The sequence below is a fragment of the Gloeophyllum trabeum genome, assembly GCF_000344685.1.
Source record: "Gloeophyllum trabeum ATCC 11539 unplaced genomic scaffold GLOTRscaffold_00003, whole genome shotgun sequence".
NCBI classification, from domain to species: domain Eukaryota; kingdom Fungi; phylum Basidiomycota; class Agaricomycetes; order Gloeophyllales; family Gloeophyllaceae; genus Gloeophyllum; species Gloeophyllum trabeum.
The window spans coordinates 1141414-1167567 of record NW_006920412.1 but is presented as its reverse complement, the minus strand read 5'-3'; the positions used below and the strand labels follow the sequence as shown (position 1 = coordinate 1167567).

Here is a 26154-nt window from a genome sequence, read left to right as displayed (position 1 = left end):
ATTTCTGAACCCGCCACGGTTGCCTGATATGGACGGTGACCCTAACCTTGGCATGACGTCCGGAGCCACTCTGCGCGTACTGCTGCTTGTACGGGAGACAGTCTATACTCGGGGCGGTAATTGGACCAGCAATGCAAGGCGGCCAGGACTCGGACGTCGAGTTTATCTGCCAAGTTGAGCCTGCGTCGGGTTTGCTATGTCAGTTCTGCGGCAGCGACCTGCACGCTCTCAGCGTCTCCCAGCGCGAAGAACACTACGGCCTCCACCTCGATGACTCTACCGCGCCGTGTAAGCAGTCCCAATCCATACAGAGCTACCTGCTCATCTTCCTGTGCATAGCGCCACCCACCACCTACGGCCCCCGCCGCTCACTCAAACCCTTCACGCTCTCCACCCCCAGCCCCAGCAAAGACGCCGCCCAGAACCTCTTCTGGCACCCGCGCCTCCCCACCGCGCCCCCGCCCAACTTCCACCCCGGCCTCGTCCCCGTCTTCGCCCGCGCCCTCGCCGCGCACCCCGCCCTCGCCCACGCCGTCCTCTGCTTCGAGCGCACCACGCACGTCGTCGCCGAGCGCTGGGACCGCAGCTGGGGGTGCGGGTACCGCAACTTTCTCATGGCGTGCACCGCGCTCATGAGCCAGGAGGAGAGGACGGAGTATTGGGGCTTGTTGGAGGAGCCGACCCCGCCCGGCGTGAGGAATCTCCAGCGCTGGATCGAGGAGGCGTGGAAGCTCGGTGCGTCGCGCAATCGAATCTGATATCATGTTCATTATATTCATGCGATACAAGGTAGGGTACGACAAGGAAGGCGCGACGCAGCTCAAGCGCCAGCTCGTCGGCACGCAGAAATGGATCGGCACCGCCGACATCTACGTCGCCTTCACCCTGCGCTCCATCCCGTGCCACCTCGCCGACTTTGCCGGCGTGCGCAAGGACCCCGCGCGCCTCGTCAACTGGGTCACGGGCTACTTCGACGGGCCCGACTCGCACCCGCCCAGCAAGACTGGCATCGCGAGTAGTCTCCTGGGGAAGAAGAGGAATGAGGAGCAGGAGGAGTCGGCGCATATCCGCGGGGGATCGGTCGAGGGGGACAGGCGGAAGGTACGGGTGACCGGGAAGATGCCGCTGATTCTGCAGCATGAGGGGCACTCGCGGCTGATCGTGGGGTATATGGTCCCCAGGAAGGGGAACGGGCTGGGGGAAGTGGAGTTTATCATGTTCGACCCCGGCAAGCGAGTGCTCTCCATTCTACGCGCGCGGAATACACAGCTAACCCCGCCATGTGATTAATAGGTCACCGTCAAGTTCTCTCCGCGGTGCCGGGATCGCGGAGCATGGGCGTATGAGCAGGCACGCGTCAAAGTCACCATCCGTCTCCGAGGTGCCGGATTTCGAAAAGCCAGCTTCGTCAAGCAAGTCGAAGCCCCCGTCACGGACAACACGCCGCTCCCCATCGATCCAAGAATTACACACCGACCAACCTAAACCCTCCTCGAAGCCTTCCAAACCCGCGTCCACCGCGGGCCCTTCGAAGCCTTCTTCCGCCGCCCCCGCCTTCACCCGTACGCGCTCCCCCTCCGTGTCCGAGATCAACGACGTGTCCTCGTGGTCTCCACCACGGCCGTCGGGGTTCAAGCCCCTCCCGCCATCCAAAACCACCGACGCGACCACGTCGAAGTACTTCTCCGCATCCACCCCGAGCACTAGCAAGGGCAAGGAGAAGGAGAAGGAGAACACCGGCAGACAGAAGCTCGTGCAGACCGTCCTGCACCCGATCGCCACGCTGCGGAACAAGGGCAAGGGCACGGAGAGCCCGAGGAAAGCGGTGAAGAGGAAGCGCCCGAGCGCGTCGCCCGCGCCGGAGGTCGTGAGCGACTCGGAGCCGGAGCGCCGGCGGAGCCTGGGGCGCGGGAAGAGGCTGCGCAGCGATGAGCTTGGGAGCGGGGTAGCGCGGGCCGCGTCGCCGTCGGTGGGAGGCGGGAGCGTCATCGAGATCGCGAGCAGCGGCGACGAGGGGGAGGGGGACGGGCGGATGCGGGGCGGGGCGCCCTGGGGCCCGGGCAAAGGACGAGGCGGGGAGGTGGTGGCCAAGGAGGTGGTGTGGAAGGATGTGAGGGGGCGGTACGCGGTGAGCGCGTCGGCGCTCGCGAAGCACGATAAGTACCAGATTTTGTGGTTCCCGCTCGATGCGCCGTTGGGGGAGCGGGAGAGGGAGGGGAGGAAGGTGGTCACGAGTACGAAGGTGTAGAGGTGGGTGGGGTGGGGTGATAGTTGCTTGGGTGGTAGTCATAGGTGTTTTATGAGGAAGGTATTGTATCCATAGTTTGCGCATTTCGAGTTACATTTGACACACGAAGGACGGTTGGTTGATATCTTAATCTGGTGGGGTACTAATACTCGCATAAATGGTAGTATACCACAATGATTCGGCATAAATTAAAAGAACTAAGCATGACGTCTGAGAGTAAGAACGAGCGCGTCTGATTGGCTGCCACTGCCCCAAACCTGCTTCTCAATCTTGTTGCAACCTTAATCTGCTGATCGAGATATTCCGACCGAATACCGTTTTCCTCAAGCTTGCTAAGCCGCCTTCGGAATGTCGGTCTGGTGAAGAAACATAATAAAATAGATAATGCTTCATTCTCTGCAGCAGCTCTCCAGCAACTAACGGAACTCGTGACAGACTGTTACATTTCGCAAACTACATGAGCATTTCCAGCTCTCGTCGCCGACTCATTGACTAATTTCTGCTTTAGTTTATTTCTTCTCGACGTTTGATGATATGCTTAGAGCTCAATGGGAGCGCAACCCAGCGAGATCAGGCCACCTGTTGAAATGACATAGTCAGTCTGGAATATCATGGGATGGACAAAAAAGCCAGTCAGACATACCCCAAGCGTTGTCCGTGCAGCAGACGGGGTTGGCCGTGCTGAAATACGATATAAGCGGCGGTGAACAAGCATCGGGACATTTACACCTACCACTCGTTACCACTGCCAACGCCGATAACATTGATGGAGGAGCAGCTCAGGCCGACGAGGCCGGTGATGTCCCCGACGATGATTCCGAGCGAGCCGAGCAGATTGGTGAGGCTCGGGTCGGTCGCCGCCTGCACGCTCTGGCAGCACTGCAGTTCGCCGGTGGTGCACTGCCCGGCGGGCGCGGTGTTCGGGGTGGGCGTGGCGACAGCAAGGATGGCCAGAGCGGAGGTCACAGTGAGGGAGAGCTTGGAGAACATATCGGCGAACTTGTTTCGAGCGCTGGGATGGGTGCTGTGAGCGCTTTGGTTGTGGGTTGTTGGGATGAGGACTGGCGAGAGGGAGGGGGGCTTTTATGGGTTTTCGTGAACGGTCACTTGCGAGGTTTTGCATGCCCGTCGCTGGTGTTTAGGGCTGGATAATGAGGCGTGCCCGATGTGACCTACTGGTATGAGGACGGTACCTTGATCGTGAGGGTTCAGCTGAGCGCATCCCGTTGCAGAGCCATGTCAGAGTGGAGTCGGAAGCGAATTGAGTCGGTCCCGCGACGAGTCCTCACCACCGAGGGGTTCTCGTATGTTGAAAACAGGGAGTATGCGTGTGAGTGACCGTGGAGCTCCAGTCGATAGAAGACCACGCCCAGAAAGACCCAAGGGTAGCCAAGAGACGTATTGCATCCGATCGTAGGCGAGACATATAATTGATAGGCAGGAGTTTGATGGGCGCAGGACGAGCATGGGCTTCGATATCATCGTCCCGGGTGGCGCATACGTCAAACGATATAGGCATAATAAAGGTCGAATGTAGGCTTGGGAGATACCCCCCTATAGTGAGTCTTCGGAGTAGGCGTGAGCCGGGAATAACAAAGGCATGTAGCCCGCCCTCGTGTGTCGGACCACGGGAGGGCGGGATACACGGTTTGCAATTCAAAGTCCTAATGGGAAAAATCGGGCATAGGGAGGTCATTACCATATCACGATTGCAGCCCCGAGAATGCATAGAGTCTAATAGAGATGGAAAACCGTTAGAATTTTTTTTAGTGATGAAGTCATGCTTCCGCAATTATCCTCGCAAACGCCGTTTATTGCCCATGATGAAAGGATCACGGGATTAAGAATAGGAGTTGATGCGCATGAACAAGCGAGGCACATCTTCGTCCGGATCGCGTACTTCAGGTCAGAATTCGAGCACGAGCAGCGTGAGGAACACGTCTCATCACTGACCCCACGGGTACAAATGTACGCGTTGCCACGCACCGAACGGGTGATGCTTCTCAAGTTGGATGTTGTCGTCTGATATTCGCGAGCGCCGGGAGAGGTAGAGGAGGCATTTCATCGGCTAACGGCCCTCGATATGAGTCCGTGACTCGTATGTCCGAATTGTGCCAGTGGACAGGTGTCTGATGCGTGGTCGTCAGAACTTACTCTCCCGTGACAAAAAATATGGTACATGCCGGCTGATGGAACCTGTTCTCCATTTCAGCAGCACATTCCAGCTGCATGCAGCGTGGTAATTCGGGATTTCCAGACGTTACGGAGGAATTACACAGCGACCGAATCATGGAAGTAGAAATACAATGACCGGCAGAGAACGGCGCCGCATTCCCTGTCAAACCTGCAACACCGGCTTTTGCCGATGCCAATTCGACTTGATATTCACGAAGGGCCTGACTCGGGACTTGCACACACCCTTAAGCTTAGGGGCATCCACATATGTTCTGGTTTAGTATCATGATGCCGTTCTTATGTTCTCACAATTCTGTCTGAACAATTTGCGGTATAGATACCTCGTCCCGGGGAAGTCACTGGCAAGGCAAGTCTCGGAATCCCTCTTCCCCGACCGCAATTTTTGCAAGGTACATAGGGTACGTAGGGGTCCGTCCCACGCATAGATAAAAGATGACGCTGTCCTCGTCACTGCGACTCATGTAAATGGGTTGGAGATGACATACAACTGACTCAACCCATGGGCCGTATACAGTGTCGTGACTTATGAGGGCCATACGACGGGTAATATGCCCGGGCCCTGACTCGGGACAGATCGAAGTTTCTCCGATTCTTGGCCCCATCGGATATGAAGGCAAGCGTCATGCAAGTTATACTAGTAGCCATGCATACCTGTTGCAGTTGAGTTATGAATGGCCTTCCCCCGTTGTCAAGGTGTTCTTCACGACCCCACGTTATGGCGGGACGCAACAAACTCCACTGCGTCAAGTCGACCGTGCCCAAACAGACGGTAATGAGCTTACTCTATCCTGAGGTTAGTCAATTGCTGATGATACATCAATTCGCGCTGTTCAAGGCGGGAATTGAAGGAGTATGCGTCTATTATTATTATTATGCCGTTCTTCCCAACACAGGGGACTTGTGCTCCGTCATATGCCTTACCAGATACCCTCAGTCCGTCGACCCTTACTCATACCCCCGTAAATGTGTATGTGTTGCTGCACCGCGTGCTACAGATTGGAGACATTAGTCTGCTCCACTTTGACGCCCATGTTGTTCGTCTAGTCTGGCCTCGCCGGCGGGGTCATCCGTCAACGGTAGTAAATTACTGGTACGGTGCCAGTGCCGTTGTCCGCGAATTGTTTGTAACCGTGCGGCCAGCCCGTGCGAAGTCCCGGCCACATATGCTCCGCGCAGCACCACTTTGCTACCCTTTGTACGATTGCCTTACCGTCGCCCGTGCCCGACAGCTATGCCTATTGCCGTCCCTTCGGCGTCATAGCCCCCCCGCGCCATCGTGAGTTGCCAACCGTTATGACCCAAGACAAGCGAGTTCCACACAAATCATCACGAGTGCAGTGGAGGCCAGGTGTCCATTATTGGACAATACTGGCCTAACAGTAATATAAAGTAGTGCTAGGTTGTACATGATTGAGTAGTATGGATCACATAATATACATAACTCTGATACGGCGTACTTTTGGGTGACAGCGACGACTAGTGCAATGACGACAAAGCTATGCGAACGACGCAAAAAAAAAAAAATAGGCAATGTGAGTAGGAGGAGACCTTATGCTGACCTGGGCCGCTGGTGTTTCAAGCGCTTGCCGCGACAACATTCCCCGCACCTTCGACCGTGACCCCTTCCCCTAATGTACCGTTCCACTGATCCTCTTCGTCATCAATGGGCATGACATCCAAGCCTGCAACAGCGGATCGTATGGCGCGCTCCCACGCTTCCTCAATCCTGTAACCGCCAGCCCTCATAATCCCCTCCCGATCCTGCATGACGGCACCATGCGACGGATCGATGTATGTCGGTAGCATGGTGTACTTATCCTGCCAAGCGTAGTAGTCGTCCTGCAGCGGCACATGCGGGGTGTCGGGCAACATCTGGCTCTGCGCCGCCGCGCGATTGCGGAGCGTCTTTGCGGCTTGTTGTTGCCTCCTTTGTTCCGCGAGGCGCTTCTTCTCCCGCTCGCGCCGCCACCGCTCGACCTCCTTCTTGACCTGCTCCTCGCTCATCTCACTGCGCTCCAGCAGCTCGATGACCTTCATCCGCTCGCGTTCGCGCTCCTCGCGCTCTTCCTCTTCCTCCTTTTGAGCTTGAAGAGCGCGTTGCTGCCGCGCGAGCTTCTCTGCTTCTTCCGCGGCTTGCAGCGAAGCAGCATATTCGAGCTCGCGTGCGGCGTTGGCTGAAGTTAGTTGTGCGGAGGCGCGCCGCAGCTCGGCGATTCGTTCTTCAGTACGTTCGATTTCAGTGCCGTTTATCAAGTTAAATGCTGGAAGTTTTGATAAATAAGAGGGGTCACAACGAGTATATCTTGGGGACGTACTGATATCTTCGACTTCTTCGAGATAGTCATTATATGATCGCAGGTCTGGGAAATCTTCCCTTCGCTTGTTGAATCTAGACAAGGAGAATTAAATGGGGAAGACAATGGGCAAATAATAATGAACCATACTCTTTAGCAATACGCCTTCTAATAGCAACCTCCTTTTCAACCTGCAGGTCCTCGAATGTCTGTGGCGTGAACGCAAGTTTCCTCAAGGTTTTCTGGCATATCGGACAGGGTGCCGGTCCCAGTGTAAACAGTCGGTCTATACACGACTCACACCTTGGGAAGAATCCCCTCAGTCACCATCCAGGTCCATGTACAGGAACGTGATACATACATTTTGTGGTAACATTGCGAGCTAACGAGCAGTCTTAGTTTGGGATTGAGATACCGGTCTGACCTACATACTGGACATTGATCGTCCATGCTCTGGTGTGCTTGTGTTATGTAGCATTTCAACAAATACAGTTCTATATACGTACTGAGAATTCCGAGACGCGACCTGATGGGTCCTTCACCCCTCCTCCAAATATCGTTGTGGAAGTGCTTTGCACTACCGGCGTACCAGCCGTAGAACGCGGATTTGAATTCGAGCCACCCTTTCGTACTGTCGTACCCCGCAGCCATCCTCCTATATTCGTCTTCGTGGCCATGTCAAAACTGAAACTGTCTTGCTAGAAACCAGTGAGGCAGAGCCGGTGCAGCGTGCTGAGATCAATTGCCACCGATAACCGCAGGGTTCTCAGTGGCCAAACGAGGAGATGATGACGCTTACTAAGCACATCATGGCCACTGTCGATTGTCGAACGCGCGTCTGCTGGACGCGTCACATTGGGATCTCGTCTGGCTCTGCACACTCACTCGAAGGACATCCTACTTTGAACTACACTATGTCGAGATCCTATGACCGCGGTACGTTTAGCTATGGGCCGGGAGCACTCGTGAAGCTGACCATTCGGCTTGCCTGTAGCTCTCACCGTCTTCTCGCCCGATGGGCACTTGTTCCAAGTCAGAGCTTAGGTCGCGTCTGTACCGTCCGATCGAGCTGACCATGGCGCGAATATAGGTAGAATACGCCAACGAAGCTGTCCGGAGAGGAACGTGCGCCGTGAGTGACCCTTAGTCTGTTCGAATGCCTCAGCTATACACCGCTGCCTTGTTAGGTTGGCCTTCGCGGAAAGGATGTCGTGGTGCTGGGCGTCGAGAAGAAGTCTGTCCTTCAGCTTCAGGATCCACGTACCGTGCGGAAAGTAGTTATGCTGGACGATCATATCTGTCTCGCTTTCGCAGGTGCGTCCTGGCCAGCCACGAATCCTACATTTGTTGCTTAACGAGTGTGATCTGTAGGTCTGACCGCCGATGGACGTGTTCTGATTGACAAAGCGCGGATGGAATGCCAGAGCCACCGTCTGACTGTTGAGGACCCTGTCACCGTAGAATACATCACGAGGCACATAGCCGGTATTCAGCAGGTCCGTGGACGGAGATTTCACTACTCGGCAGATTGTGCTAAAACACACCCAAGCGATACACACAATCAGGAGGTGTACGGCCATTTGGGATTGCCACCTTGATCGTTGGTTTCGACCCCCATGATACCCGGCCAAGGCTATACATGACGGAGCCTAGTGGTATTTACAGTGCATGGAAGGTATATGGGAGATGCCCTCCGCGCAGGTTGCTTCTGACACCTGACACGGCTATAGGCAAACGCTATTGGCCGTTCATCAAAGACCGTCCGGGAATTCCTAGAGAAGAACCACAAGGATGACCTCTCGCGGGATGAGACGATCAAGCTGACGATCAAGAGTCTGCTGGAGGTTGTACAGACCGGTGCCAAAAACATTGAAATTAGTGTCATGGAGAGCTATGGGAAGGTTACTGTAAGCCATATGCGATGCTCGTCTTATCTACCTCTTCGCTTATTGCCGTGTGGCAAGGCACTCGACCTGTCGCAGATCGAGGCAATTGTGCAAGAGATCGAGAGGGAGAAGGAAGCGGGTAAGCCACTGGATGACTGTCGTTTCTTCGGACATGATTGACATAATTATTATTCCAGAGGCCGAAAGGAAAAGGTCAAGACTCGCGGCCACAGCTGCTGGTCAGGCCGCGATGTCTTCTCGAGCTGGAGACGCCGGGCAGCCATCCGGGCAACAGTAAACAGTCATGTCTCACTCTGTTATATCCAGTCTTCGTCCTTATTTTAGCGATGCTCTTACTCCGTTCCTCTGGGTTGTTCTGCCATCCAGCTCTTCGCAAAGGTGCGATACACTGTGTCCCGGTGTGGGACAGTGGATCTTACAGAGGATCTCACGAAGCTTTCGTGTCTGTTACGTAAGATATTTGATCGGCCTAATGCCGCGTCACGACACGTCCCAATGCAATACAGTATATGTACAAGCTTGACCTGAGCTCGACTTCGTACTTTAGAGCGCGCCTATCCTGCTTCGACGGTCGCTCTGGTAGTTGAAAACCGGTCGCGGAGTATGACTATGCACTCTTTCTCTTATTCTCCCAGTCACGGGAATATCTCGAAGAAACATGTCTTGGAGGCTGAAATACTCTCTGTAACTACTGCTATGCGAAAGAACTCCCGATGGGCTTCCTCTGCGAACACTCTTAACTCACGAGAGTCGACGTTAGCTAGCACGCTTGGCCTGCGGATACCAACAACGTCTGCGATCAGCACCGGCTTAGGACGCGGAAGCAGGGAGAGGGAGTTGATGGCCAACTTCCAAGAGCTGAAGCGCGAAGTCAGGGACGTGGATGGTTCGTGTCATTACTTTGACCAGTGTATTGCTGATAGCATCTTCTGTAATATAGACATTGAGTCAATCCATTTATCTACCGTACTGGGGCCATTCTTTGCTATTATTCGATCCCAACTTTCCACTGGACCCATAACCTCCGCGGCGCTCTCTGCGCTACACAACTTCTTTGTCTGCGGTCTCGTATCTGCATCCTCCCCCGGAATTGACAAGGTGCTTACCGAGCTGAGCAGCACGGTAGCCCATTGTAAATTCGACGCCAGCGATTCCTCCGGGGATGAAGTCGTCTTGCTCAAGATTCTGATGGTTATCCAGGACTGCATGTGCGGGGACACAGATACTCTACTCGGTGACGTTGAGATATGCGAGATGCTCGAGACGGTCTTGACGACGTGCTGCCAAATGAGGCTCAGCGGTAGGTACGCTCGGGGCCAAACATGGAATTGTGCGACTGACATCGGCGAATGTTAGAGACCCTTCGGCGGTCTGCTGAAGCTACGATGCAGCAGCTTACGCGAGTCGTCTTTGCACGACTGCACAATCTCAATGCTGTAGAGGAAGAGGCGAAAGTGCACGCCACTGACGATGACGAGCTAACTATGTCTGTATCCACGACGCTGAAACCTGCGGACGACAATGTATCAGTGGCCAGTGCAAACGCGTCAGACACGGCTATCAATACTGTGCCATTCGGCGACAACAGCACCGAAGCAACTACCTGTGCGTGACATGACGCCTTAGAGCTATCCCGACAGTATTCTGATAATTGCGATAGATGGCCTTCCATCCATCCTGGAATTACTTCGCGTACTCATTAATATTCTGGACCCGAACGATAGATTACACACGGATTCCACTCGTTTAACCGCTCTTGGAATCTTGAACGTCGCTCTGGAGATCTCAGGACCCCGCATATGCGACTTCCCCTCCCTATCTGCTCTGATTCTGAACGACGGATGCAAGTATCTTTTCCAATTGGCTCGCTCCGACAATCCCTCCGTGCTACATCTTTCCCTCCGGACAATCGCGACAATGTTTAACACAATGCGGGGAAAGCTGAAGCTCCAGCAGGAACTGTTCCTGGCTTTCGTGATGGATCGGCTGGCTCCCCCGGTCGCGACTAAGTCTGCAAGCGCACTTGATCCTGGCAGCAAGAGAGGGTCGCCGCACCCTGGCACGCCTGGTCTACTGTCCCCTCATTTGGGACCCGTAGGCTCGGAGGGTGAGCCGGAGAAAAGTAGCCCTATGCCGCCTAGGCCCCCGGTAAACCCCGCGCGAGGCGAGACTCGTGAACTCATGCTTGAGATACTGTGCCAGATCGCACGTCATGCGAGCTTCGCGGTGGATCTCTACACTAACTACGATTGTGATCTGAATTGCGAAGATATGTATGAACGATTGGTAGATTTCCTCACGAAGGTAAAGTTGCAGTAATATTGGGTTCGACTGCACAGCGCCATGGATGATATTTGTAGGGCGTTTATGTGTGGTACATCCAGGGCGCATTCGAAGCGCCCCAACAGAACTCTCAGTATCTCTGTCTCGATCTTCTCCTGGCTTTCGTGAACCATATGGCAAACCGCGCTCAAGGTGTAAGTCCACCGATCTGTTGAAAGCATGAACCTGCGGTTGACCTTACCTTTAGTTGAGTGAATCATGGCCACCGGTAGGTTAAGCGTATCCCCGGCTTTATAGAAGATTAATTCATCCGTGCTGGTCACTCATAGACATTCATTGCGCGTGATGAGCTGATGCAGAACAAGTCGCGCAAAAAGTTGGTGATGACAGGAGCAGCTCGCTTCAACACGAAACCGAAGACAGGTATCGCGTTTCTGGAGGAGAACGGTCTGATCTACGCCGACCTCTCTCCTACAACGACGAAAGCGGAAAGTCTGGCCAAGTTTCTCAAGAGCTGTACACGGCTTGACAAACGCCTACTCGGCGACTTCATCTCAAGACCGGAGAATATCGACGTCCTCAAAGCATTTATCAGTCTGTTCGACTTCAAGGACGTGAGCTTTTTGGCTATCGCCGCGTGTTGTTATTTACTGACAGGCCCTCCGTCAGAAACCTATTGTGGATGCTATGAGGGAACTCCTGGAGACCTTCCGGTTACCGGGTGAATCACAGCAAATTGATCGCATAACCGAGACCTTCGCACAGATCTATTTCGCATCTAAACCTGGTGTGTATTTTCTGTTCAAATAACACTGCTCTAGCTCGTTGCCAATTTTGGGCTTTTGTAGCGGAGATCAAGAGCCAGGACGCTGTATACGTGCTGGCGTTTTCGATTATTATGCTCAATACTGACCTGCACAATCCGCAAGTACGGGTAAGTGGAGCACATGCTTGTGTCACTGGGATTGTAGAATTTAAGAGACCAGAAAAGGATGACGTTCGAAGACTACACTCGGAATCTACGAGGCGTGAATGACGGCACAGACTTCTCCCCCGAATTTATAGTAAGCTCTCAACATCCTGGTTTTGTAACGAATGTTGAGCTGCCGCAGCGTAACATATACGAGTCAATCCGGAAACAAGAGATAGTGATGCCAGAAGAGCATACAGGCCAACTGGGCTTTGAGTATGCCTGGAAGGAGCTTCTTATGCGATCGCGACAATCCGGTATTCATCACCAACAACTTTGCTCTTTCCTCTGCTCATAACCCGCAGGTGACTTCCTCATCTGCAACGCCGCGGACTTCGATGTGGAAATGTTCAAATCTTCATGGAGGTCCACTGTATCAGCTATTGCCTACGCCTTCATCAATTTCGAGAATGACTATGTCATGGAACGAGCCATATCTGGCTTCAGGCAGTGCGCCACACTAGCTGGACACTTCCATCTTCCAGATGTGTTCGACTACATTGTAGTGTCACTCTCACAAGCTACAAGTCTACTGTCCGATTCTCTTCCTATACAGGTTCCCAATTACCCGACAGTAGATGTAGATGGTCAGCCTGTCACCGTGTCTTCGCTGTCGGTCAAGTTCGGCACCAACCTCAAGGGGCAATTAGCGGCCGTGGTTTTGTTTAACATTGTCAACGGAAATGGTAACGCATTGCGTGAAGGTTGGACTCAGGTCAGCAGACTTACGCAGTTCACTTTGTCGAAACCTGCTAATTTATGCCTCAGATTTTCGAAATGTTCCTGAACCTCTTTTTGCACTCCCTGTTGCCGATGCGGATGCTCCAAATGGAGGATTTTCTAGGCGGTGTATCCATGATTCCTCTACATGGGAAACAGTCTCCTCGGCCGGCTCCTCGTAGTGAAGGCGGTTTGCTTTCTGCGCTGTCGTCCTACCTGATGACGCCATATGGGTCAAACGCGGACTCGGAGATTCCTGACGCCACGGACGAGGATATAGAAAACACACTTTGCACCATCGATTGCATTACTGCGTGCCGACTGGATGAGCTGTACGGCCAGATAACGTAAGTGGCAATCCAGGCGATCAAGTATCCTCTAATGTGCCGTAGACACCTTGATTTGGAACCTCTCACTGCTGCTGTCCGTGCTCTGGAAGCACTTGCGCATGAGCGGACTGTGGCCAGGCTCAAACAAGAGTTTGAGGACGTACCCTCTTCTCCAGACCATGCCGGATCATCGCGAGGACCTGACACCCTCCCGTATGATCCCGCCTCCGTTTTCCTCCTAGAGACCATGGTCAGCATCGCATCTCAGACACCACAACATATCGAAGAACTTTGGTAACGAGGCGCTACTTCTCCGCCTACCTTCGTGGCTAACACCTTCCTTAGGCCGATCCTGTTCGAGCATATCTCAGCGCTACTGTCTGCGGCCTCGCAGTATAGTGTGCTTCTGATTGAACGTGCTGTGGTGGGACTGCTGCGCCTATGTTTGCTGTTAGCCGATAAGGTACTGTCGTCTATCTTTACCGTGATGAGCATGGTGTTAAACATGTCTATAGCCTTCTCTACGGGACCAGATTTATGTGTCTATAGACCTTTTGGCAGGGTTACCGCCTGCCGTGCTCGGGTCTGTCGGGGAGCAAGTCGCTACCGGCTTAGACATAATTTTACAAAAGCACACAGATATTGCCAGGTACGATGACTCTTGCCGAGTCATCAATGTGTCGATAACCACAAATGGCTTAGATCTCAGACGGAGTGGAATCTCATTTTCGCGCTGTTACGGAAAACCCCTACGCACTCAGAGGCTGCGCGGCGCTCATTTGACTTGGTCCAGCGGCTCGCCACTCAAGTAGTTACGGGTGACAACTTCTCCGGTCTGGTGACAATCCTAGACGAATTTGCTTCAATAGCTAGCATGTTCGTTGAGGGTCAGCCCAGGCAAGGGTCTCGAAATCCCCGCGCTCCAACCGTCAATGCATCAAAGTGAGTGTGTTGCCCTGGCTGTACCTACAGCTTCAATTTACTGATCAAGTATGTCCTAGTACCCCTATAATAGACAGGGGTCGACAGGCTGTGGGTCTCTTGTCGGACTTGAGCAAGCAGCTACCGCAGCTCCTCCAGAATGCAGCCGACACAACACAAGGTAGTGGAAATAATTTCCCCATTGCTCGCTATTTCTGACTTCATCACCAGAATGGCGACGTCTGTGTTTGCCTCTTCTGATGTCTCTGGGTCGGCAGTCCACCAATGCGTCCAAGGAAATTCGTCAAATCGCCATTGCGCAGCTTCAGCGCATCACCTTAGGTCCTCACATTATACCAAGTGGTCAAGATCAAGCTTGTGTCCAAGAAATCTTCGCACAAGTGCTCATACCTCTATTGGATGAATTGCTGAAGCCGGAAGTGACCCGCCGAGATCCCCTTGGTATCTATGAGACACGTTTGCGTGCCTCCACGTTACTATTCAAAGCTTTCATGCAGTTCGAGCTGCGCGAGGGTCGATCGATCGCTGAGGTAAAGGTCTTATGGACGAGTACTCTCGATGTCCACGAACGCCTCTTGAAAGGGAGCGGGAGTGATCAGACGGTAGGAACCCTCACTACCTCACTGTGATCTCCATGATAAACTGTGCGCAGGTGGAAGCAGTAACCGAGTCGCTCAAGAACGTAATCTTGGTTATGAATGCGACGGACATACTAGTGCCTCCGTCGACAGCGGAGATCGAGGACGAGGAACGCAAGTCCCTATGGAACGTCACTCAGGAGAAGATCGAAGCTCTCATGCCAGGTTTCTTGGCGGAAGTTATTCCTCAGCCTGAGCCGCAGGTCCCTCCTCCGGACCCGCCGCAGGTGCCAGCAGAAGGTGCCGCGTCGCAGGAGGAATCATGAGACTACCAACATATGAGTTAGCATGCGGTGGTTCTCGATGTGTGGAGTGAAAAGTAGATACTCGTGGAGAAATCGGACTTCCTGTATATTAATCGTCTTCACTTGGTCTGTCAGCGCGCGCTCCTTTTCCTTTGCTCATTTGAATTCCATTTGTCGTAATCTCGACAACTTACTCTCGGAACGGCAGGAACAAGGCGAATGTTGTACATAAGTTATGGCATTGTGCTGCAGTCTTTGTTTGCCCATACGGGTCCTAAATACATTGTGAGACTCGACGCGATGAAGGAATGCGCTAACATTAGTGTAGTCTCTAGATAAGAATTAATAATAGCGGTGAATTATATAGCTTGCGAGACGACATATTCCAATGCGGGAGAAATCCGTGAGATCGAACAGAGAGCGAAAAAGCAAACGAACAGGGGGATAGCCCGAAAATATTACTTCCACTTGCACGGCTCGTTCATTACGGTCGTTCAATCCTCGAGCGTCGGCCAGCTCTGCTCCGCCTTCCACTTGTCGATGACCTCCTTCAGCTCCGCGTGGCTGTAGGTCGGCCGCTTAAGCTGGTAGCCCACGATCTTTTTGAGCTTGCTGTTGTCCAGGCCGATACTGTGCTTCTCGAAGAGGCCCACGACCTGCGGGTGGACGTAAGGTGAGAGAGGGGTATTGGGCACGGGCGGCTTGGAGGTCGTGATCATCTTCGTCCACGTGCCGACGTGCTCTTCGTTGATGTCTTCTGCGAGCTCATCCATGTTGATCTGGGGGGGTCGCGTGTCAGTATTCAGAGCCCGTGGTGTATCATGTCGGTGCACGGGGAGAGTGTGACTCACTTTCGCCATCGCGCGGGTGAAGAGATCGAAGAACTCGACAGAAGTGCCGAAAAACGAGGCCGGCACATTGAGAAACGAGATAAAGGTATGGTTACTGTCGTCCACCTACTAAAATGTCAGAGGCATAGCAAGGACCAGGACGGCATGGACACGTACCACATTGAACACAGGTGCAACGAGTTTTGCCTCGGGCAAAGCAGCGCCCTCGAGCGCCTTCACCTTGCTCTTGTCGTTGTGGAACGCGATAGGCTCCCCAGCCACCGCGTCGGCTTCTTTCCGGCCGAGCTTCGCCATCCACTCTGCACATGCCCATGCCGCGCCGGCGACGTCGTCAACGTGCACGGTGTTGAACGCGTGCTTTCCCGGAGAATGCCTGCAGTGAAGTAATTGAGCACAAAGGGCGCGTGAGGGGGGGGGGTATTACGTACATGACTTTCAGAGGCTGCTTCGTGTATCCGTAGCACGCCGTTATGCACATGGCAGAAGTGACTGGCAAAGTCGGGTTCAGCGAGAGGGGATACGCGATAAATAGTCCACATACACAACCCATAATCGACGTAGGGACCATAGACGTATCCTGTCCGCAGGACCACAAGGTTGAGGCTGAAATGATGATTAAATATGTTTGCAAAGTGCAGGCAGCGGAAGCGACGCACTCTTCAATAGCGGCGAGGGCACGTAGCGTCTCGTGCCACCAGACGCCACCGGGCACGATCGGCTTGACGTCCTCCTTTTCACTCTGCTCGCCCTTGTCGGGTGTGTTGTAGTAGGGCAGATGGACGCGGACGTAAGCCTTGACTTTGCGCCTTTCAGCTTCGAGGGCTACGTTCCGGGATACATTGAAGGTGTTTGCGATTTGAACCTGGCAAGGGTTAAGGGGAAGGAGTAACCACAGGTGGGAGAGAGCGTACCTCCTCCGGTCGGTCATTACGCGCCTCGCCAGTGAGGTCGAAAACGTAAGAGTAGGGTTCCTTTCCATCTGGCTGGTCGAAAACGCTCCCGACAATGGCTGTGGGATAACTATAAGACGGGGCGGGCGACTGAAGACCACGTTTGTACTCACAAGGAACGGTCAAGTTTGCCTGACGATACTCTACTTCTGGCTTCTCCAGGACCTTGGGGAACTCCGAGCCTAGATAGCTGGTAGAAGGGGTCAAGACAAGCCAAGGATGGGAGCGTGGTAGACGCACACGGTGGGCGGGGCGACGGAATACTTGTCAACGATACGCAGATGCTGGATTCACGGCGCGTCAGCGCGTGAGCATACGGAAGCAAAAGTGAACTCACGGAAACGAGGGGCTCGCCCTCCAGGGGAACGAGATATTGAGCAAGGGCGCGGGAGAAAGTGTTGACGCCCCCTATTCAGAGAGCGGTTCGGTTGGAGCGACTGAATTGAATAGACAAAATGACTGACCAAGGATGATCGCGGCAGGCTTGGAGGAGGCCATTGGTGACTCTTGCAGAAGAGAACAGGAAACAGTTCAAAAGCGACGGAGATCGCGCTAACAGGCGACGTTCTGCGTGGAAGCAGTCGGTCTTAAAGGGACAAGCCAGGCGAAATCGAGCTAATCCAGGTTAATCTGGGCAGAGTTCTGATATGAAAGCGCGGTGTGCTAGCGTCGGGCGGTGGCTGCTGACCCGCTCAGCTGCCGAGCAGTAAGTACGGCGTCGTTATCAAGCACGTCGCTCGAGACTGACTGGAAATTTTAGGAAAAAACGGCGGCGAAATGCAGCTGTGGCACCGGCGCTCGCTGTAGCAACGGCCTCAGCCAAGGTTTGGCGTGTCTGGCTGAAACGAGGACGCGAGCTGGTTCAGGCGACAGGCAGGCCGCGGCTCGGACGCACGCCAGGATGACTGGAGCCGATCGCACACGCTCGATCTCATCGTGAGATCCGACGAACTCTATCGGGCCACCCCGCCCTGTGCTTCCGAACCGAGCTTCGCGACTTCTCAGCCACACCGACGTTCCTCTCGAGGGCAGGGCCCGCGACCCCTCCGTAGGACCATACAGAACTTCTGCAGTTAGCTCCGACTCAGACATCCGTGATACCGCAGTAAAGACGAAACAGCGGCTACTACTGCCCGCCGCACAGCGCGGTGGACGACGCACATCCAGCATGGCTGCAAGACCGCTGATTACCACCTTCAAGGTTGCCCTCGTGATAAATCGTAAATGCGTACCGGTCGGGAAGCAACTGTTACAGCAGGAGATCGCGATCGACCGTACACCGAGGCACACGGTCTGCGATCCATCTCGACACACGTCATCCTCTTACATCCCGGCGGTACGCTCAGGAATAGGCCCGAGTAAATTCCTGTGCTGTTCATTGTACGGTCCCATCAAGAAGCGCCAAGCATGGATATATAACCTAATATACAGTCGAAATATCCTTCCAGCATCCTACGCATGCCAGATATGTCAACGCCGCGATAGAGGGCCTACCAGTACATTTAACCAGAACAAATAGAAGATAAAGTCATAACCAAAGACGTCGAGGTGCAGCGAGTCGTGAACTAGACAGCAGGCCACACCTTTTCCGCCTTCCATTTATCCACCACTTCGCCGATTGACTCTTCATTAAAGTGGGGGCGCTTCAACTTCAGACCCAACACGTTCTTGATCTTCTTGTTATCCAAAGCGACGACCCTCTTCGCCAGTGCGTTCTCGTCCACGTAGGGCGTCAGGGGCGTGCTCTGGATAGGAGGATTCGAGGCCTCGAGCATCTTGGTCCAGCCGCTGACGTGCTCTTCATTTATGTCCTCTACGACGTCCTCCAGCTTGAACTGCATGAAGGGTCAGAAGCAGACGGTAAGCCAGACGAACATAACGCACCTTGGCAAGCACGTCAGTCAACTTCCCGTGGAATTCCACGGTTGTACCAAATAGCGCGCACATAGTGCGCAGACCCCCGACAAAACTTGTGTCGTGATCATCGGCCTACGAAATCTCAGACACATGTTCCGGCAGCTGCCACTAGCATCCTCACAATATTGAACAAAGGCGCCACGACCTTGCGCTCGGGCGGCACGATTCCTTCGACTTCCTTTAACGCGCTCTTGTCGTTATGGAACGACAATTCCTCGCCGGCTATCGTGTTGGCCTCCTGTCGTCCCAGCTTTGCTATCCACTCCGCGGACGCCCAAGCCGCAGCCACGACGTCGTCGATGTGGACAGTATGAACTGGATAAGTTCCGGGAGAATGACTGCGATGGTATGTACGTTATAGAGATCATATTAAGGAGTAATCATGACCGGAGACTTACAGTGCTTTGAGAGGCTGCTTCATATAGCCATACACCGCAGCAGCAGTGATGAACGTTGGGACTACTCCGGTCAGCGGCCTTATCCAGCGGTCACGGAGTGAGAGGCTTACTATAACCGAAATTGATATATGGGCCGTACACCAAGGCAAGACGCAAGATGACGACAGGTAGGCTGCAAGGAAACATTAGTTATACCTTCATCTGAAGAAGATCCCGGACTGTCATACTCGTCAATACCAGCAATGGCGCGTAGTCCTTCATGCCACCAGATTCCACGAACACCGTCGGGTTTCAAATCCTCCTTCTCGGTATGCGAGCTCTTCTCTGGGCAGATATAGAACACGTGAGTAAGGCGAACATACGCCTTCACCTTTCGACGGGCAGCCTCATTCGCCACCAATCTCGCGATCTGGAAGGTGTGCGTAACTTGGACCTACAGCGCAGTAAAACTGAATTGACAGCTGCCGCGGTGCAGATGATCGACAGGTAAATACCTGATCGGGCCGGTCATGACGCGGTTCACCTGTCACGTCAAAGACGTAGGTGTACGGTGCCTGACCCTCCGGAGGATCGAACGCATGGGCTACGATCTCTATTAAATACGAGTTCAGCTCAGAATATGCAAACTGCTTCCGGAAGTGAACTCCTTGCCTGGTAGGGTTAGGTTGGCTTGACGATATTCGACATTGGCCTTCTCAAGGACTTTGGGGAATTCCGGTCCGAGATAACTTCAGAACGGCGCGTAGGGTTAGGATTAATGAAATAACAAGCTCTCAAAATGCGTACGTCGTAGGTGGGTGGACAGAGTATTTATCCACGATACGGAGGTGCTGTTGTATCAATAGCAACCGTCAGAAAGGCAAGGTCTGTCGTCCACGGTGCCATTACGGACAGATACGAGAGGTTCTCCCTCCAGCGGGACCAAATACGCCGCGAGTGCTCGGGAGCAGGTGTTGAGTCCTCCTGAAATCAAATCAAACGGCAAAACCACGTGTGAGGTCCACTGTCTTAAACATAACAAGCCAACATATCACTGATCGCGGTGACACGAACCGAGGATAATCGCACTTGGTTTGTCGGTCATCAGGACAGAGAGGAGTTGGTTCGATCGGGGCTGGATAAATTCGGGCTGACAGCGAGTTGGAAAAAACGATCGAGCTGAGGCGAGATTGCAGATATAGGGCGGTTCAGTTGATTAGTTTGAGCTGCTTGGCGACAGCCCACAAGAAACGAGATAAAGAACGCGAACGAAAGGAGGAGAAAATCGAGGGTCGTCAGTGGAAAATCGTGTAAGAGTCGTGGTATATGGCGTCGCGGGGGGTGCGTTGGCAGCGAAAGTGCAGCGGTCGCCTCGACTGCAGCCCCATCAATGCGCATGCCTTCCTCTCTAGGAAGATGCCGCAGAATGAACTTTGTTTCCAAGCGGGCAAGTCTTCGGACATCGGTACCTCGGACAGCCCGAACCCCATTTGCATTTTATTCCGAGGACTCGCATTTCTTGCATTTTTTACAAACTGGCAAGGGTGAGCTTGACGGTGGCACTCATAGAGGATCGTCGCGATTTGCGTTGAGAAGCTGCCGAAACATGCTTTCTTATAATTAACCTTCGGCGCCCTTATAGTAAGGTGCTTCCTACTCTGGCTTCGACTTGTAATCACAGAGCGGTTCCTGCGTCAATCAAGGCGATTGCCTTTATCCTCGCGTTTCCGGTGTTATCATCTCGGCGTACTCGGGCACATCCACGCCATCTCCTCGGTGCTTGAGAAGCCTCAGTTTGTGTGGGTCACACTGTGAAGTCTGCCAGTGTGGCAATTGTAGTGGCAGTAGTACTGACTGCTGACAGGCCGGGCCCGTCGCAATGAGCGCCGGAAACGAAAATAATGCTTTCCGATACGTAGAGTCTCCTCGTCGAAAGCGCAAGGGTAAGAATACTCGAGCGCCTCAAGCACCGGGCCGTCTCTTACAACGTTGCCTTCGAGAGCTGAAGGATGGACAATGGTTACATGAATGTAAACGTTCGTCATATTCCCTGATGAGTACGCCGGCGATGACAACTGGCAGCTCTAGATCTTGTGAGGGATTCCCTGTCGGAGTTAGGATGGGAAGGGTCAATACCCGTTCTATGCCTCGGGCTTGGTAGTCCTACTGCTTCGGAGAATGCAGCAGCACAGCTGGCCCTTTTGTTGGGTTTATGCGACGAGCTGAACGTAGTAAGTTATCAAAGATGACGCCAACGAACTGCTGCCGCTAAGCAATCTCTTTTGGCAGCCACAATCTAGCATCAGTTTATACGATCCCGTATTGACTGACCAGGATATAACACTGCTCAAGGGACTGGAAATCCAATGTCTAACAGAAAATTTGGTAAATGCTTCTGCCCCCTTCCCGCATTTCCATTCTCTGAAACTGGTACAGAACGGAAGATACGAGATGGACTCGCAGACGCTTGTATTTATGCCTCACTGCGACGTGCAACTCTACGAGGCCATCCTCGGCCAAAATTGGACAATAGGGAAACTACCCAACATGTTATTCATATGCAATAAGTTTAGTGAGTACGAGACAACGTGAGTGATGACTACTCCGTACCAGGCGTCCCTTGACCACTGTAACTGTATTAGAATCAATAATAGCAAGTTCCAGAGGAAGTACCCGCATCTGTTCCGCTACAGTGAGTGTTTCTATTCGCATCCCAGGAGCTGCATGGGCACAACCCTCGCCATAGCATCAAAATGTGAATCCACGTTGTTGCCCGACTGCATTGCTTTTCGAGATGCATTCATTAATCTCGCCCTCCAATACATTCCGACCTTGCGTCTCTCTAAACTGAGCCAAGATGTGGACTTCTGGGAAGTGTCAGGTTCGGAAGATAGATGGCTTTAGAGCACGTCATAGCCGTGAGCTGTCCGTGATGGCGCTCAAAGGCTAGACTCAACCATAGTGGCGTAATGCAGCACACGGTTATATGTACGTGATATCCTTTGTAACGTACTTTATGATTTTTCCTCGGCAGATGCAATCTCCTCGATCCGTACTCTCTTGCCCTCTTGAGCGCATTGCGATAGGTAGCGGTATACAGAGGAGAAATCCTTTCTTATCAGCTGCGGGTCCTCCACCAGGACGTGAGCATACAGTTTCTCTGCAGCTTCCCCTAGTGGTAGAGGTGCCCCAGTATTCCTAGCTATATTCGTAGCCAGACCCATGTCCTGTTCCGAGTCATAAGGTTATTGATTCGGGTCTGGACGATGCGAGACAGACATACCTTCAACATAAGAGCAGTCGCAAAACCACCTTCGAAATCTCTCTCGCATGGCGGAGATTTATCAGGTAGAGCGCCTGGTACTGGGTTGTTTATGGAAGACGACCAACATGCTCCCGTTGAACTGTTAATGACCGAGGCAAGGACAGCGGGATCAAGGCCCAACTTCTGTCCGAGTAGCATGGCCTCCGCTACGACAATTTGTTCTACTCCGAGAACAAGGTTGTTGCATATCTTTGCACCTAGGCCCGCTCCAGAGCCTCCGCAATGGAAGATTCGCTTTCCCATGAGCTCAAGCAGTGGCCGAGCACGTTCGAACGCGGTGGACATGCCTCCAACTAGGAAGGAGAGGGTACCTGCCTTCGCTCCCAGGACGCCTCATCGTACCTGGTAAGTAAAGGGACATCATAAGGCCGAGTGTCAGTAACGAGCACATACCACCGGATACGGGCGCATCCACCATGTCGGCACCGGTGTCGATGACCTCTGCCGCTATGCTTCTGGCCACCTGTACATCCAGGGTCGTCGAATCAATTAACAAGGTGAATCCAGCGGATGGGAAAGATCGCAGAGTAGGTATTATCCCAGTAAGCTGTCGGTACACGGTGTTAACCTGAGGTGTTGATGGAAGCATGGTAATGATCGTTTCGGACGATAACACGGCCCTGCAATGCGCGAATGTCTCATGTTCCGTGTCTGCACTTAGGGGCTGGGATACGTACTCTTGGGGGGTCTTTACAACGTCTAGTTTCGCACCGGGAAACTGTCCGAGAAAATTGTCCTGGAATGATTTCGTCGCCTCCTCGACAGCGTCGCAAACGACGAAGTGCGAGTCAGTGGCCTCCGCGAATCGTTTCGAGAACAAGTTGTACGCCATCTCCGAGCCCATCCGACCCAGCCCAATAAAGCTGATGCTCTTTGAGCGGAGCTCTGGGCTTCGAAGGGCCGCATTGAGCAATATCTTAGTCGCTTTCATGGCAGATAAGCCACTTGTCCTCGAGCAGTGAACTCGAATGCGGGGATGCGGGGAAGGGTAACATTCAGGCACAGCAGAGCGGCCGACGAGTCCGATCAACCGCGCACGTGGGATTCCGACGTTTGTCCGTTGAACTTGAGGAGCTCTTTCGGATCCTCCAAGGGTTAACGCGTTAACGTTCCAACGCTAGTCAGCCCTCCTATTCACCAGCAAACCAAGGTACAAATCTCTTGCAGTTTCGAAACTGTGTCTCATCTCCGTTAATGGATTGCTGGTGCCGGGTAAGCTGGACTTGCCTGTGGATATCAGAGCACGCCACATTGTTACAAGATGACTTTATGTAGTGACGCTCTTGTTGCAGCCGCCCCCTCGTACTCATTCCATCCGTCCATCGCACGATACAGTTAGAGTTGGGTTTAGCCTTGCTCGGAGGCGCCCATGCAATTGGCAATTAGAGGGAGCGGGCTCCCGACAATGAGATAATGTATGCTATCTACTGATGCCGAAGGCATCAAGTCACCTAGAACCAACCCTGAATGTACCTCATTACTTACCGATGACTCAAACCGGCTCCTACTAAAGGACTAGAGACAATACCGAGGGATGGTTCGACCTGGACGGGATTCCACTGCCAGTGACAATGGACCCAGTGCCTCTCCCAGCTTACTCGGAGTCAACGTACCTCCCGGCTGCCCCACCTTATGCTGAGACATCCCAGTCGGCGTCGGGACACGTCGAAGCGCGTTTGCATGCTTCACTTCAAGATGGAAATAACTCCCTGAACGACGACTTCCAGTACGAGTGCGACCTCTTCCATGTTCGGCTCGACCGGTCGCGGTGGCGGCTGAGCAGACCTGCATATGGTTTCAACGGTGTCGTAGAAGGGACGGTCCGAGTGAAGTCAAAGCTCACTTACACGACGCAAGTGACTGCTACGGTTCGAGCTTCTTAGTTCATCCATAGTGACTGAGTTTCAAGCTGAACCCGGCTCGTATTTCTGCACTGCAGTTGAAAGGAAAGATAAAAATCAGCGCGATGGAGAGGGGCGTCGTGACAGGCGCCATCGATACCTGCATCCTCTCAGAACAAGTCATGCTCTTCTCCTCATGCACGCACTCGGGGTCACCGTACGGCCGCGAGCTCGCGTTCTCCATCCCTATCCCGCCGTATGTAGATGGTGGCACAATCAAGTTACCCCCCACATGTCACTTTTCACATCCCGGCGTTTCCTGCGACGTGACATATACGCTCAGTATTAGGGTTACCCGCAAGGGGTTAAGGTTGCATAAGACGTAAGGAACTCACCGCTCGATGGGATTATCACTGTACTGAGCACCGGCGGTTATCCAGGCTTAAGATCCCCATTTCATATCTTCCCAAGACGAGGCCTAGCATGCCCCCCGTTACGGAGATTCCTAGTCCGTTCAATATGGTCCTCAGTGGAATTGATCAAGAGCGGGTGCAGGCGTTCAAAGTGTCGCCTTCCTGGGCCTGTCGTCGTGCAACGGTACAAGAAGAGGTATTACCGTCAGTGACTGTAAGTAAAGATGTACTGCTATAAGTATAACTTCACTCACCGAGACGTGAAGGTAGCCCTGCCTTCACCTATGTGCTTTACGGCGGGCGAGGGGATTCCGATCCTTTTGACGATAACATGCCACCATGCACCTATGCACAATAAATTACTGATACCCAACATCGACATACAGCTGATTAAGAAGACAACGGTATGGCTCAAAGGTGGAAGCAATAGGATGTCGAGCCTCGGACAGTATGTCAGTGTCCGAGATATGAGCATCTCCAAAGCATGTCTTTGCCATGTCGACGAAGCACGGGAAGGGGTGAGCCAATTGCATTACAGACTGAAGGCTGGGGCTTGCGGCGCGGAGTCGTCCTGGGAGGTATCAAAGGTCGTCAGTGCTTCTGTGAGTTATCCAGGATGTATTGTAGCCCGTCACATGGTTTAGCTGAAATTTACAGTATCACATTCAAGTCGTCATCAAGCCGCCCTCCATGGCCTCTAAATTTCTGCCCTTTTACCGGCGGAATATAACGGTACAACTTACTACGGACCACTGGGGAACTTGGGATACTGAGATGCTGGCAATGGATGGGCTACCGGTGCCCGCACTGGGATTGGCCCAGGAATCAAGGGATGTCTTCAGCTGCATATAATTCTTCAGGATGTCCATGCTTTCTTTATTACGAGTCTTCCTCTCTAAGGGGGCGGTCCCTCCATAGAGTCACAACAGCTATAATCATGATGATGAACGTGCATTTGCTTTTAGTCTCCAAACTCTGTAATTGTATCGTATGGGAATATTAGTTGGACGAACCTTCACTTCATATATCTCCGATGTTCCTGCACGCTTACCCTAGAAAGTGACTGTGATCCACTTGCCACAAATTTCTGCACCTGGCCTTCCCACAATAGCAGTATTATAAGAGTGGACGGTTGATCGTACCGTCCAGTATTATGAGACTTAAAGGCCTTTCAGGTCGACTCCACCGGAAGCGCTGCTCTCGATGTTGGACTTGCGTCTGTCCCGTCGAGGCACTCCAGTACACTCCAGCCCTTGACTCCAGCAAACTCCGGCGACGCCAGCAACAACACAGATCTATATAAGAACGCCCGCCGTCCCGTCCTAGATCCGTCGTTAGATCTTCGAACCCACTGCCGGACGGTCCGGCACGTGGTGTTCGGACCACGTCCATTGTCGCTCTCATCTGCTCTATGATACGTGCTTGTATTTCTACTCGATCTGCTTGTGATTCACCTTATTGACTCGAGCTCGGCATATCTGGGCTTTGACGCTAGGACTGGTAGAGGAATGGTAGGCGGGAAGGTGACAAAATATGGTGGGGTGTCGAAAGCTGTGATAATGCAGTCTGGTAAGAGACGTACGCAGACACTCTTACATGCATCAAAGCAGAATGAGCGTAAGGCCAGGATGGCAAAGACCGGTCAGAGGCTCTTCAAGGTATGCTACTATTACACTTAACTTCTTTTGTGCAAGTCGATGGCGCTCGG

At 53.1% G+C, this 26154-nt stretch overlaps 11 protein-coding genes across 11 annotated transcripts; 5 read left to right on the top strand and 6 right to left on the bottom strand.

Annotated features, from left to right (window-relative positions):
- Positions 1 to 131: 131 nt before the first annotated feature.
- GLOTRDRAFT_136849 (DUF1671-domain-containing protein) lies at positions 132 to 2248 on the top strand (the record flags this gene model as incomplete). The annotated part of the gene is made up of 4 exons (XM_007865155.1): positions 132 to 288; positions 340 to 735; positions 794 to 1217; positions 1294 to 2248. 4 exons carry the CDS (start codon positions 132 to 134, stop codon positions 2246 to 2248), a joined length of 1932 nt encoding a protein of 643 aa, XP_007863346.1.
- Positions 2249 to 2786: 538 nt separating this feature from the next.
- Positions 2787 to 3238, bottom strand: GLOTRDRAFT_126546 (hydrophobin; the record flags this gene model as incomplete). The annotated part of the gene is made up of 3 exons (XM_007865154.1): positions 2787 to 2827; positions 2892 to 2929; positions 2982 to 3238. 3 exons carry the CDS (start codon positions 3236 to 3238, stop codon positions 2787 to 2789), a joined length of 336 nt encoding a protein of 111 aa, XP_007863345.1.
- A 2566-nt stretch (positions 3239 to 5804) lies between these two features.
- GLOTRDRAFT_72084 (MAT1-domain-containing protein) lies at positions 5805 to 7415 on the bottom strand (the record flags this gene model as incomplete). Its single annotated transcript, XM_007865153.1, has 4 exons — positions 5805 to 6705; positions 6760 to 6833; positions 6889 to 7024; positions 7241 to 7415. 4 exons carry the CDS (start codon positions 7413 to 7415, stop codon positions 6020 to 6022), a joined length of 1071 nt encoding a protein of 356 aa, XP_007863344.1. The 3' UTR covers positions 5805 to 6019.
- Positions 7416 to 7585: 170 nt separating this feature from the next.
- On the top strand, positions 7586 to 9028 carry GLOTRDRAFT_136847 (20S proteasome subunit). The gene is made up of 9 exons (XM_007865152.1): positions 7586 to 7674; positions 7733 to 7770; positions 7829 to 7870; positions 7926 to 8052; positions 8110 to 8234; positions 8288 to 8413; positions 8469 to 8645; positions 8703 to 8763; positions 8822 to 9028. The coding sequence occupies exons 1-9, from the start codon at positions 7653 to 7655 to the stop codon at positions 8920 to 8922; spliced, it is 819 nt and encodes a 272-aa protein (XP_007863343.1). The 5' UTR covers positions 7586 to 7652; the 3' UTR covers positions 8923 to 9028.
- A 108-nt stretch (positions 9029 to 9136) lies between these two features.
- Positions 9137 to 14913, top strand: GLOTRDRAFT_136846 (Sec7-like domain is implicated in guanine nucleotide exchange function). Its single transcript, XM_007865151.1, has 20 exons — positions 9137 to 9531; positions 9586 to 9945; positions 10002 to 10250; positions 10306 to 10949; positions 11006 to 11122; positions 11176 to 11196; positions 11258 to 11542; positions 11598 to 11715; positions 11777 to 11862; positions 11915 to 11992; positions 12041 to 12155; positions 12204 to 12613; positions 12667 to 12965; positions 13011 to 13241; positions 13293 to 13410; positions 13463 to 13596; positions 13650 to 13889; positions 13949 to 14049; positions 14100 to 14491; positions 14542 to 14913. The coding sequence occupies exons 1-20, from the start codon at positions 9249 to 9251 to the stop codon at positions 14791 to 14793; spliced, it is 4533 nt and encodes a 1510-aa protein (XP_007863342.1). The 5' UTR covers positions 9137 to 9248; the 3' UTR covers positions 14794 to 14913.
- An 85-nt stretch (positions 14914 to 14998) lies between these two features.
- On the bottom strand, positions 14999 to 17344 carry GLOTRDRAFT_56639 (uncharacterized protein). Its single transcript, XM_007864825.1, has 12 exons — positions 17322 to 17344; positions 17038 to 17269; positions 16911 to 16981; positions 16814 to 16857; positions 16687 to 16763; positions 16535 to 16632; positions 16280 to 16485; positions 16165 to 16226; positions 16052 to 16112; positions 15780 to 15996; positions 15624 to 15728; positions 14999 to 15551 (listed from the first exon to the last, which is right to left on the bottom strand). Exons 2-12 carry the CDS (start codon positions 17069 to 17071, stop codon positions 15267 to 15269), a joined length of 1260 nt encoding a protein of 419 aa, XP_007863016.1. The 5' UTR covers positions 17072 to 17269; positions 17322 to 17344; the 3' UTR covers positions 14999 to 15266.
- A 627-nt stretch (positions 17345 to 17971) lies between these two features.
- Positions 17972 to 20236, bottom strand: GLOTRDRAFT_114584 (uncharacterized protein). Its single transcript, XM_007865150.1, has 11 exons — positions 19942 to 20236; positions 19781 to 19851; positions 19675 to 19718; positions 19540 to 19616; positions 19383 to 19480; positions 19116 to 19321; positions 18999 to 19060; positions 18889 to 18949; positions 18612 to 18828; positions 18458 to 18562; positions 17972 to 18408 (listed from the first exon to the last, which is right to left on the bottom strand). The coding sequence occupies exons 1-11, from the start codon at positions 19970 to 19972 to the stop codon at positions 18139 to 18141; spliced, it is 1242 nt and encodes a 413-aa protein (XP_007863341.1). The 5' UTR covers positions 19973 to 20236; the 3' UTR covers positions 17972 to 18138.
- Positions 20237 to 20746: 510 nt separating this feature from the next.
- GLOTRDRAFT_119946 (uncharacterized protein) lies at positions 20747 to 21613 on the top strand (the record flags this gene model as incomplete). Its single annotated transcript, XM_007865149.1, has 5 exons — positions 20747 to 20897; positions 20950 to 21098; positions 21202 to 21455; positions 21522 to 21559; positions 21585 to 21613. 5 exons carry the CDS (start codon positions 20747 to 20749, stop codon positions 21611 to 21613), a joined length of 621 nt encoding a protein of 206 aa, XP_007863340.1.
- A 68-nt stretch (positions 21614 to 21681) lies between these two features.
- Positions 21682 to 23170, bottom strand: GLOTRDRAFT_56635 (3-hydroxyisobutyrate dehydrogenase). The gene is made up of 4 exons (XM_007864824.1): positions 22870 to 23170; positions 22586 to 22812; positions 22151 to 22524; positions 21682 to 22094 (listed from the first exon to the last, which is right to left on the bottom strand). Exons 1-4 carry the CDS (start codon positions 23121 to 23123, stop codon positions 21882 to 21884), a joined length of 1068 nt encoding a protein of 355 aa, XP_007863015.1. The 5' UTR covers positions 23124 to 23170; the 3' UTR covers positions 21682 to 21881.
- Positions 23171 to 23937: 767 nt separating this feature from the next.
- Positions 23938 to 24306, bottom strand: GLOTRDRAFT_98775 (uncharacterized protein). The gene is made up of 2 exons (XM_007865148.1): positions 24132 to 24306; positions 23938 to 24060 (listed from the first exon to the last, which is right to left on the bottom strand). Exons 1-2 carry the CDS (start codon positions 24275 to 24277, stop codon positions 24036 to 24038), a joined length of 171 nt encoding a protein of 56 aa, XP_007863339.1. The 5' UTR covers positions 24278 to 24306; the 3' UTR covers positions 23938 to 24035.
- Positions 24307 to 24740: 434 nt separating this feature from the next.
- Positions 24741 to 25479, top strand: GLOTRDRAFT_114582 (uncharacterized protein). The gene is made up of 2 exons (XM_007865147.1): positions 24741 to 25048; positions 25104 to 25479. The coding sequence occupies exons 1-2, from the start codon at positions 24794 to 24796 to the stop codon at positions 25296 to 25298; spliced, it is 450 nt and encodes a 149-aa protein (XP_007863338.1). The 5' UTR covers positions 24741 to 24793; the 3' UTR covers positions 25299 to 25479.
- Positions 25480 to 26154: the final 675 nt, after the last annotated feature.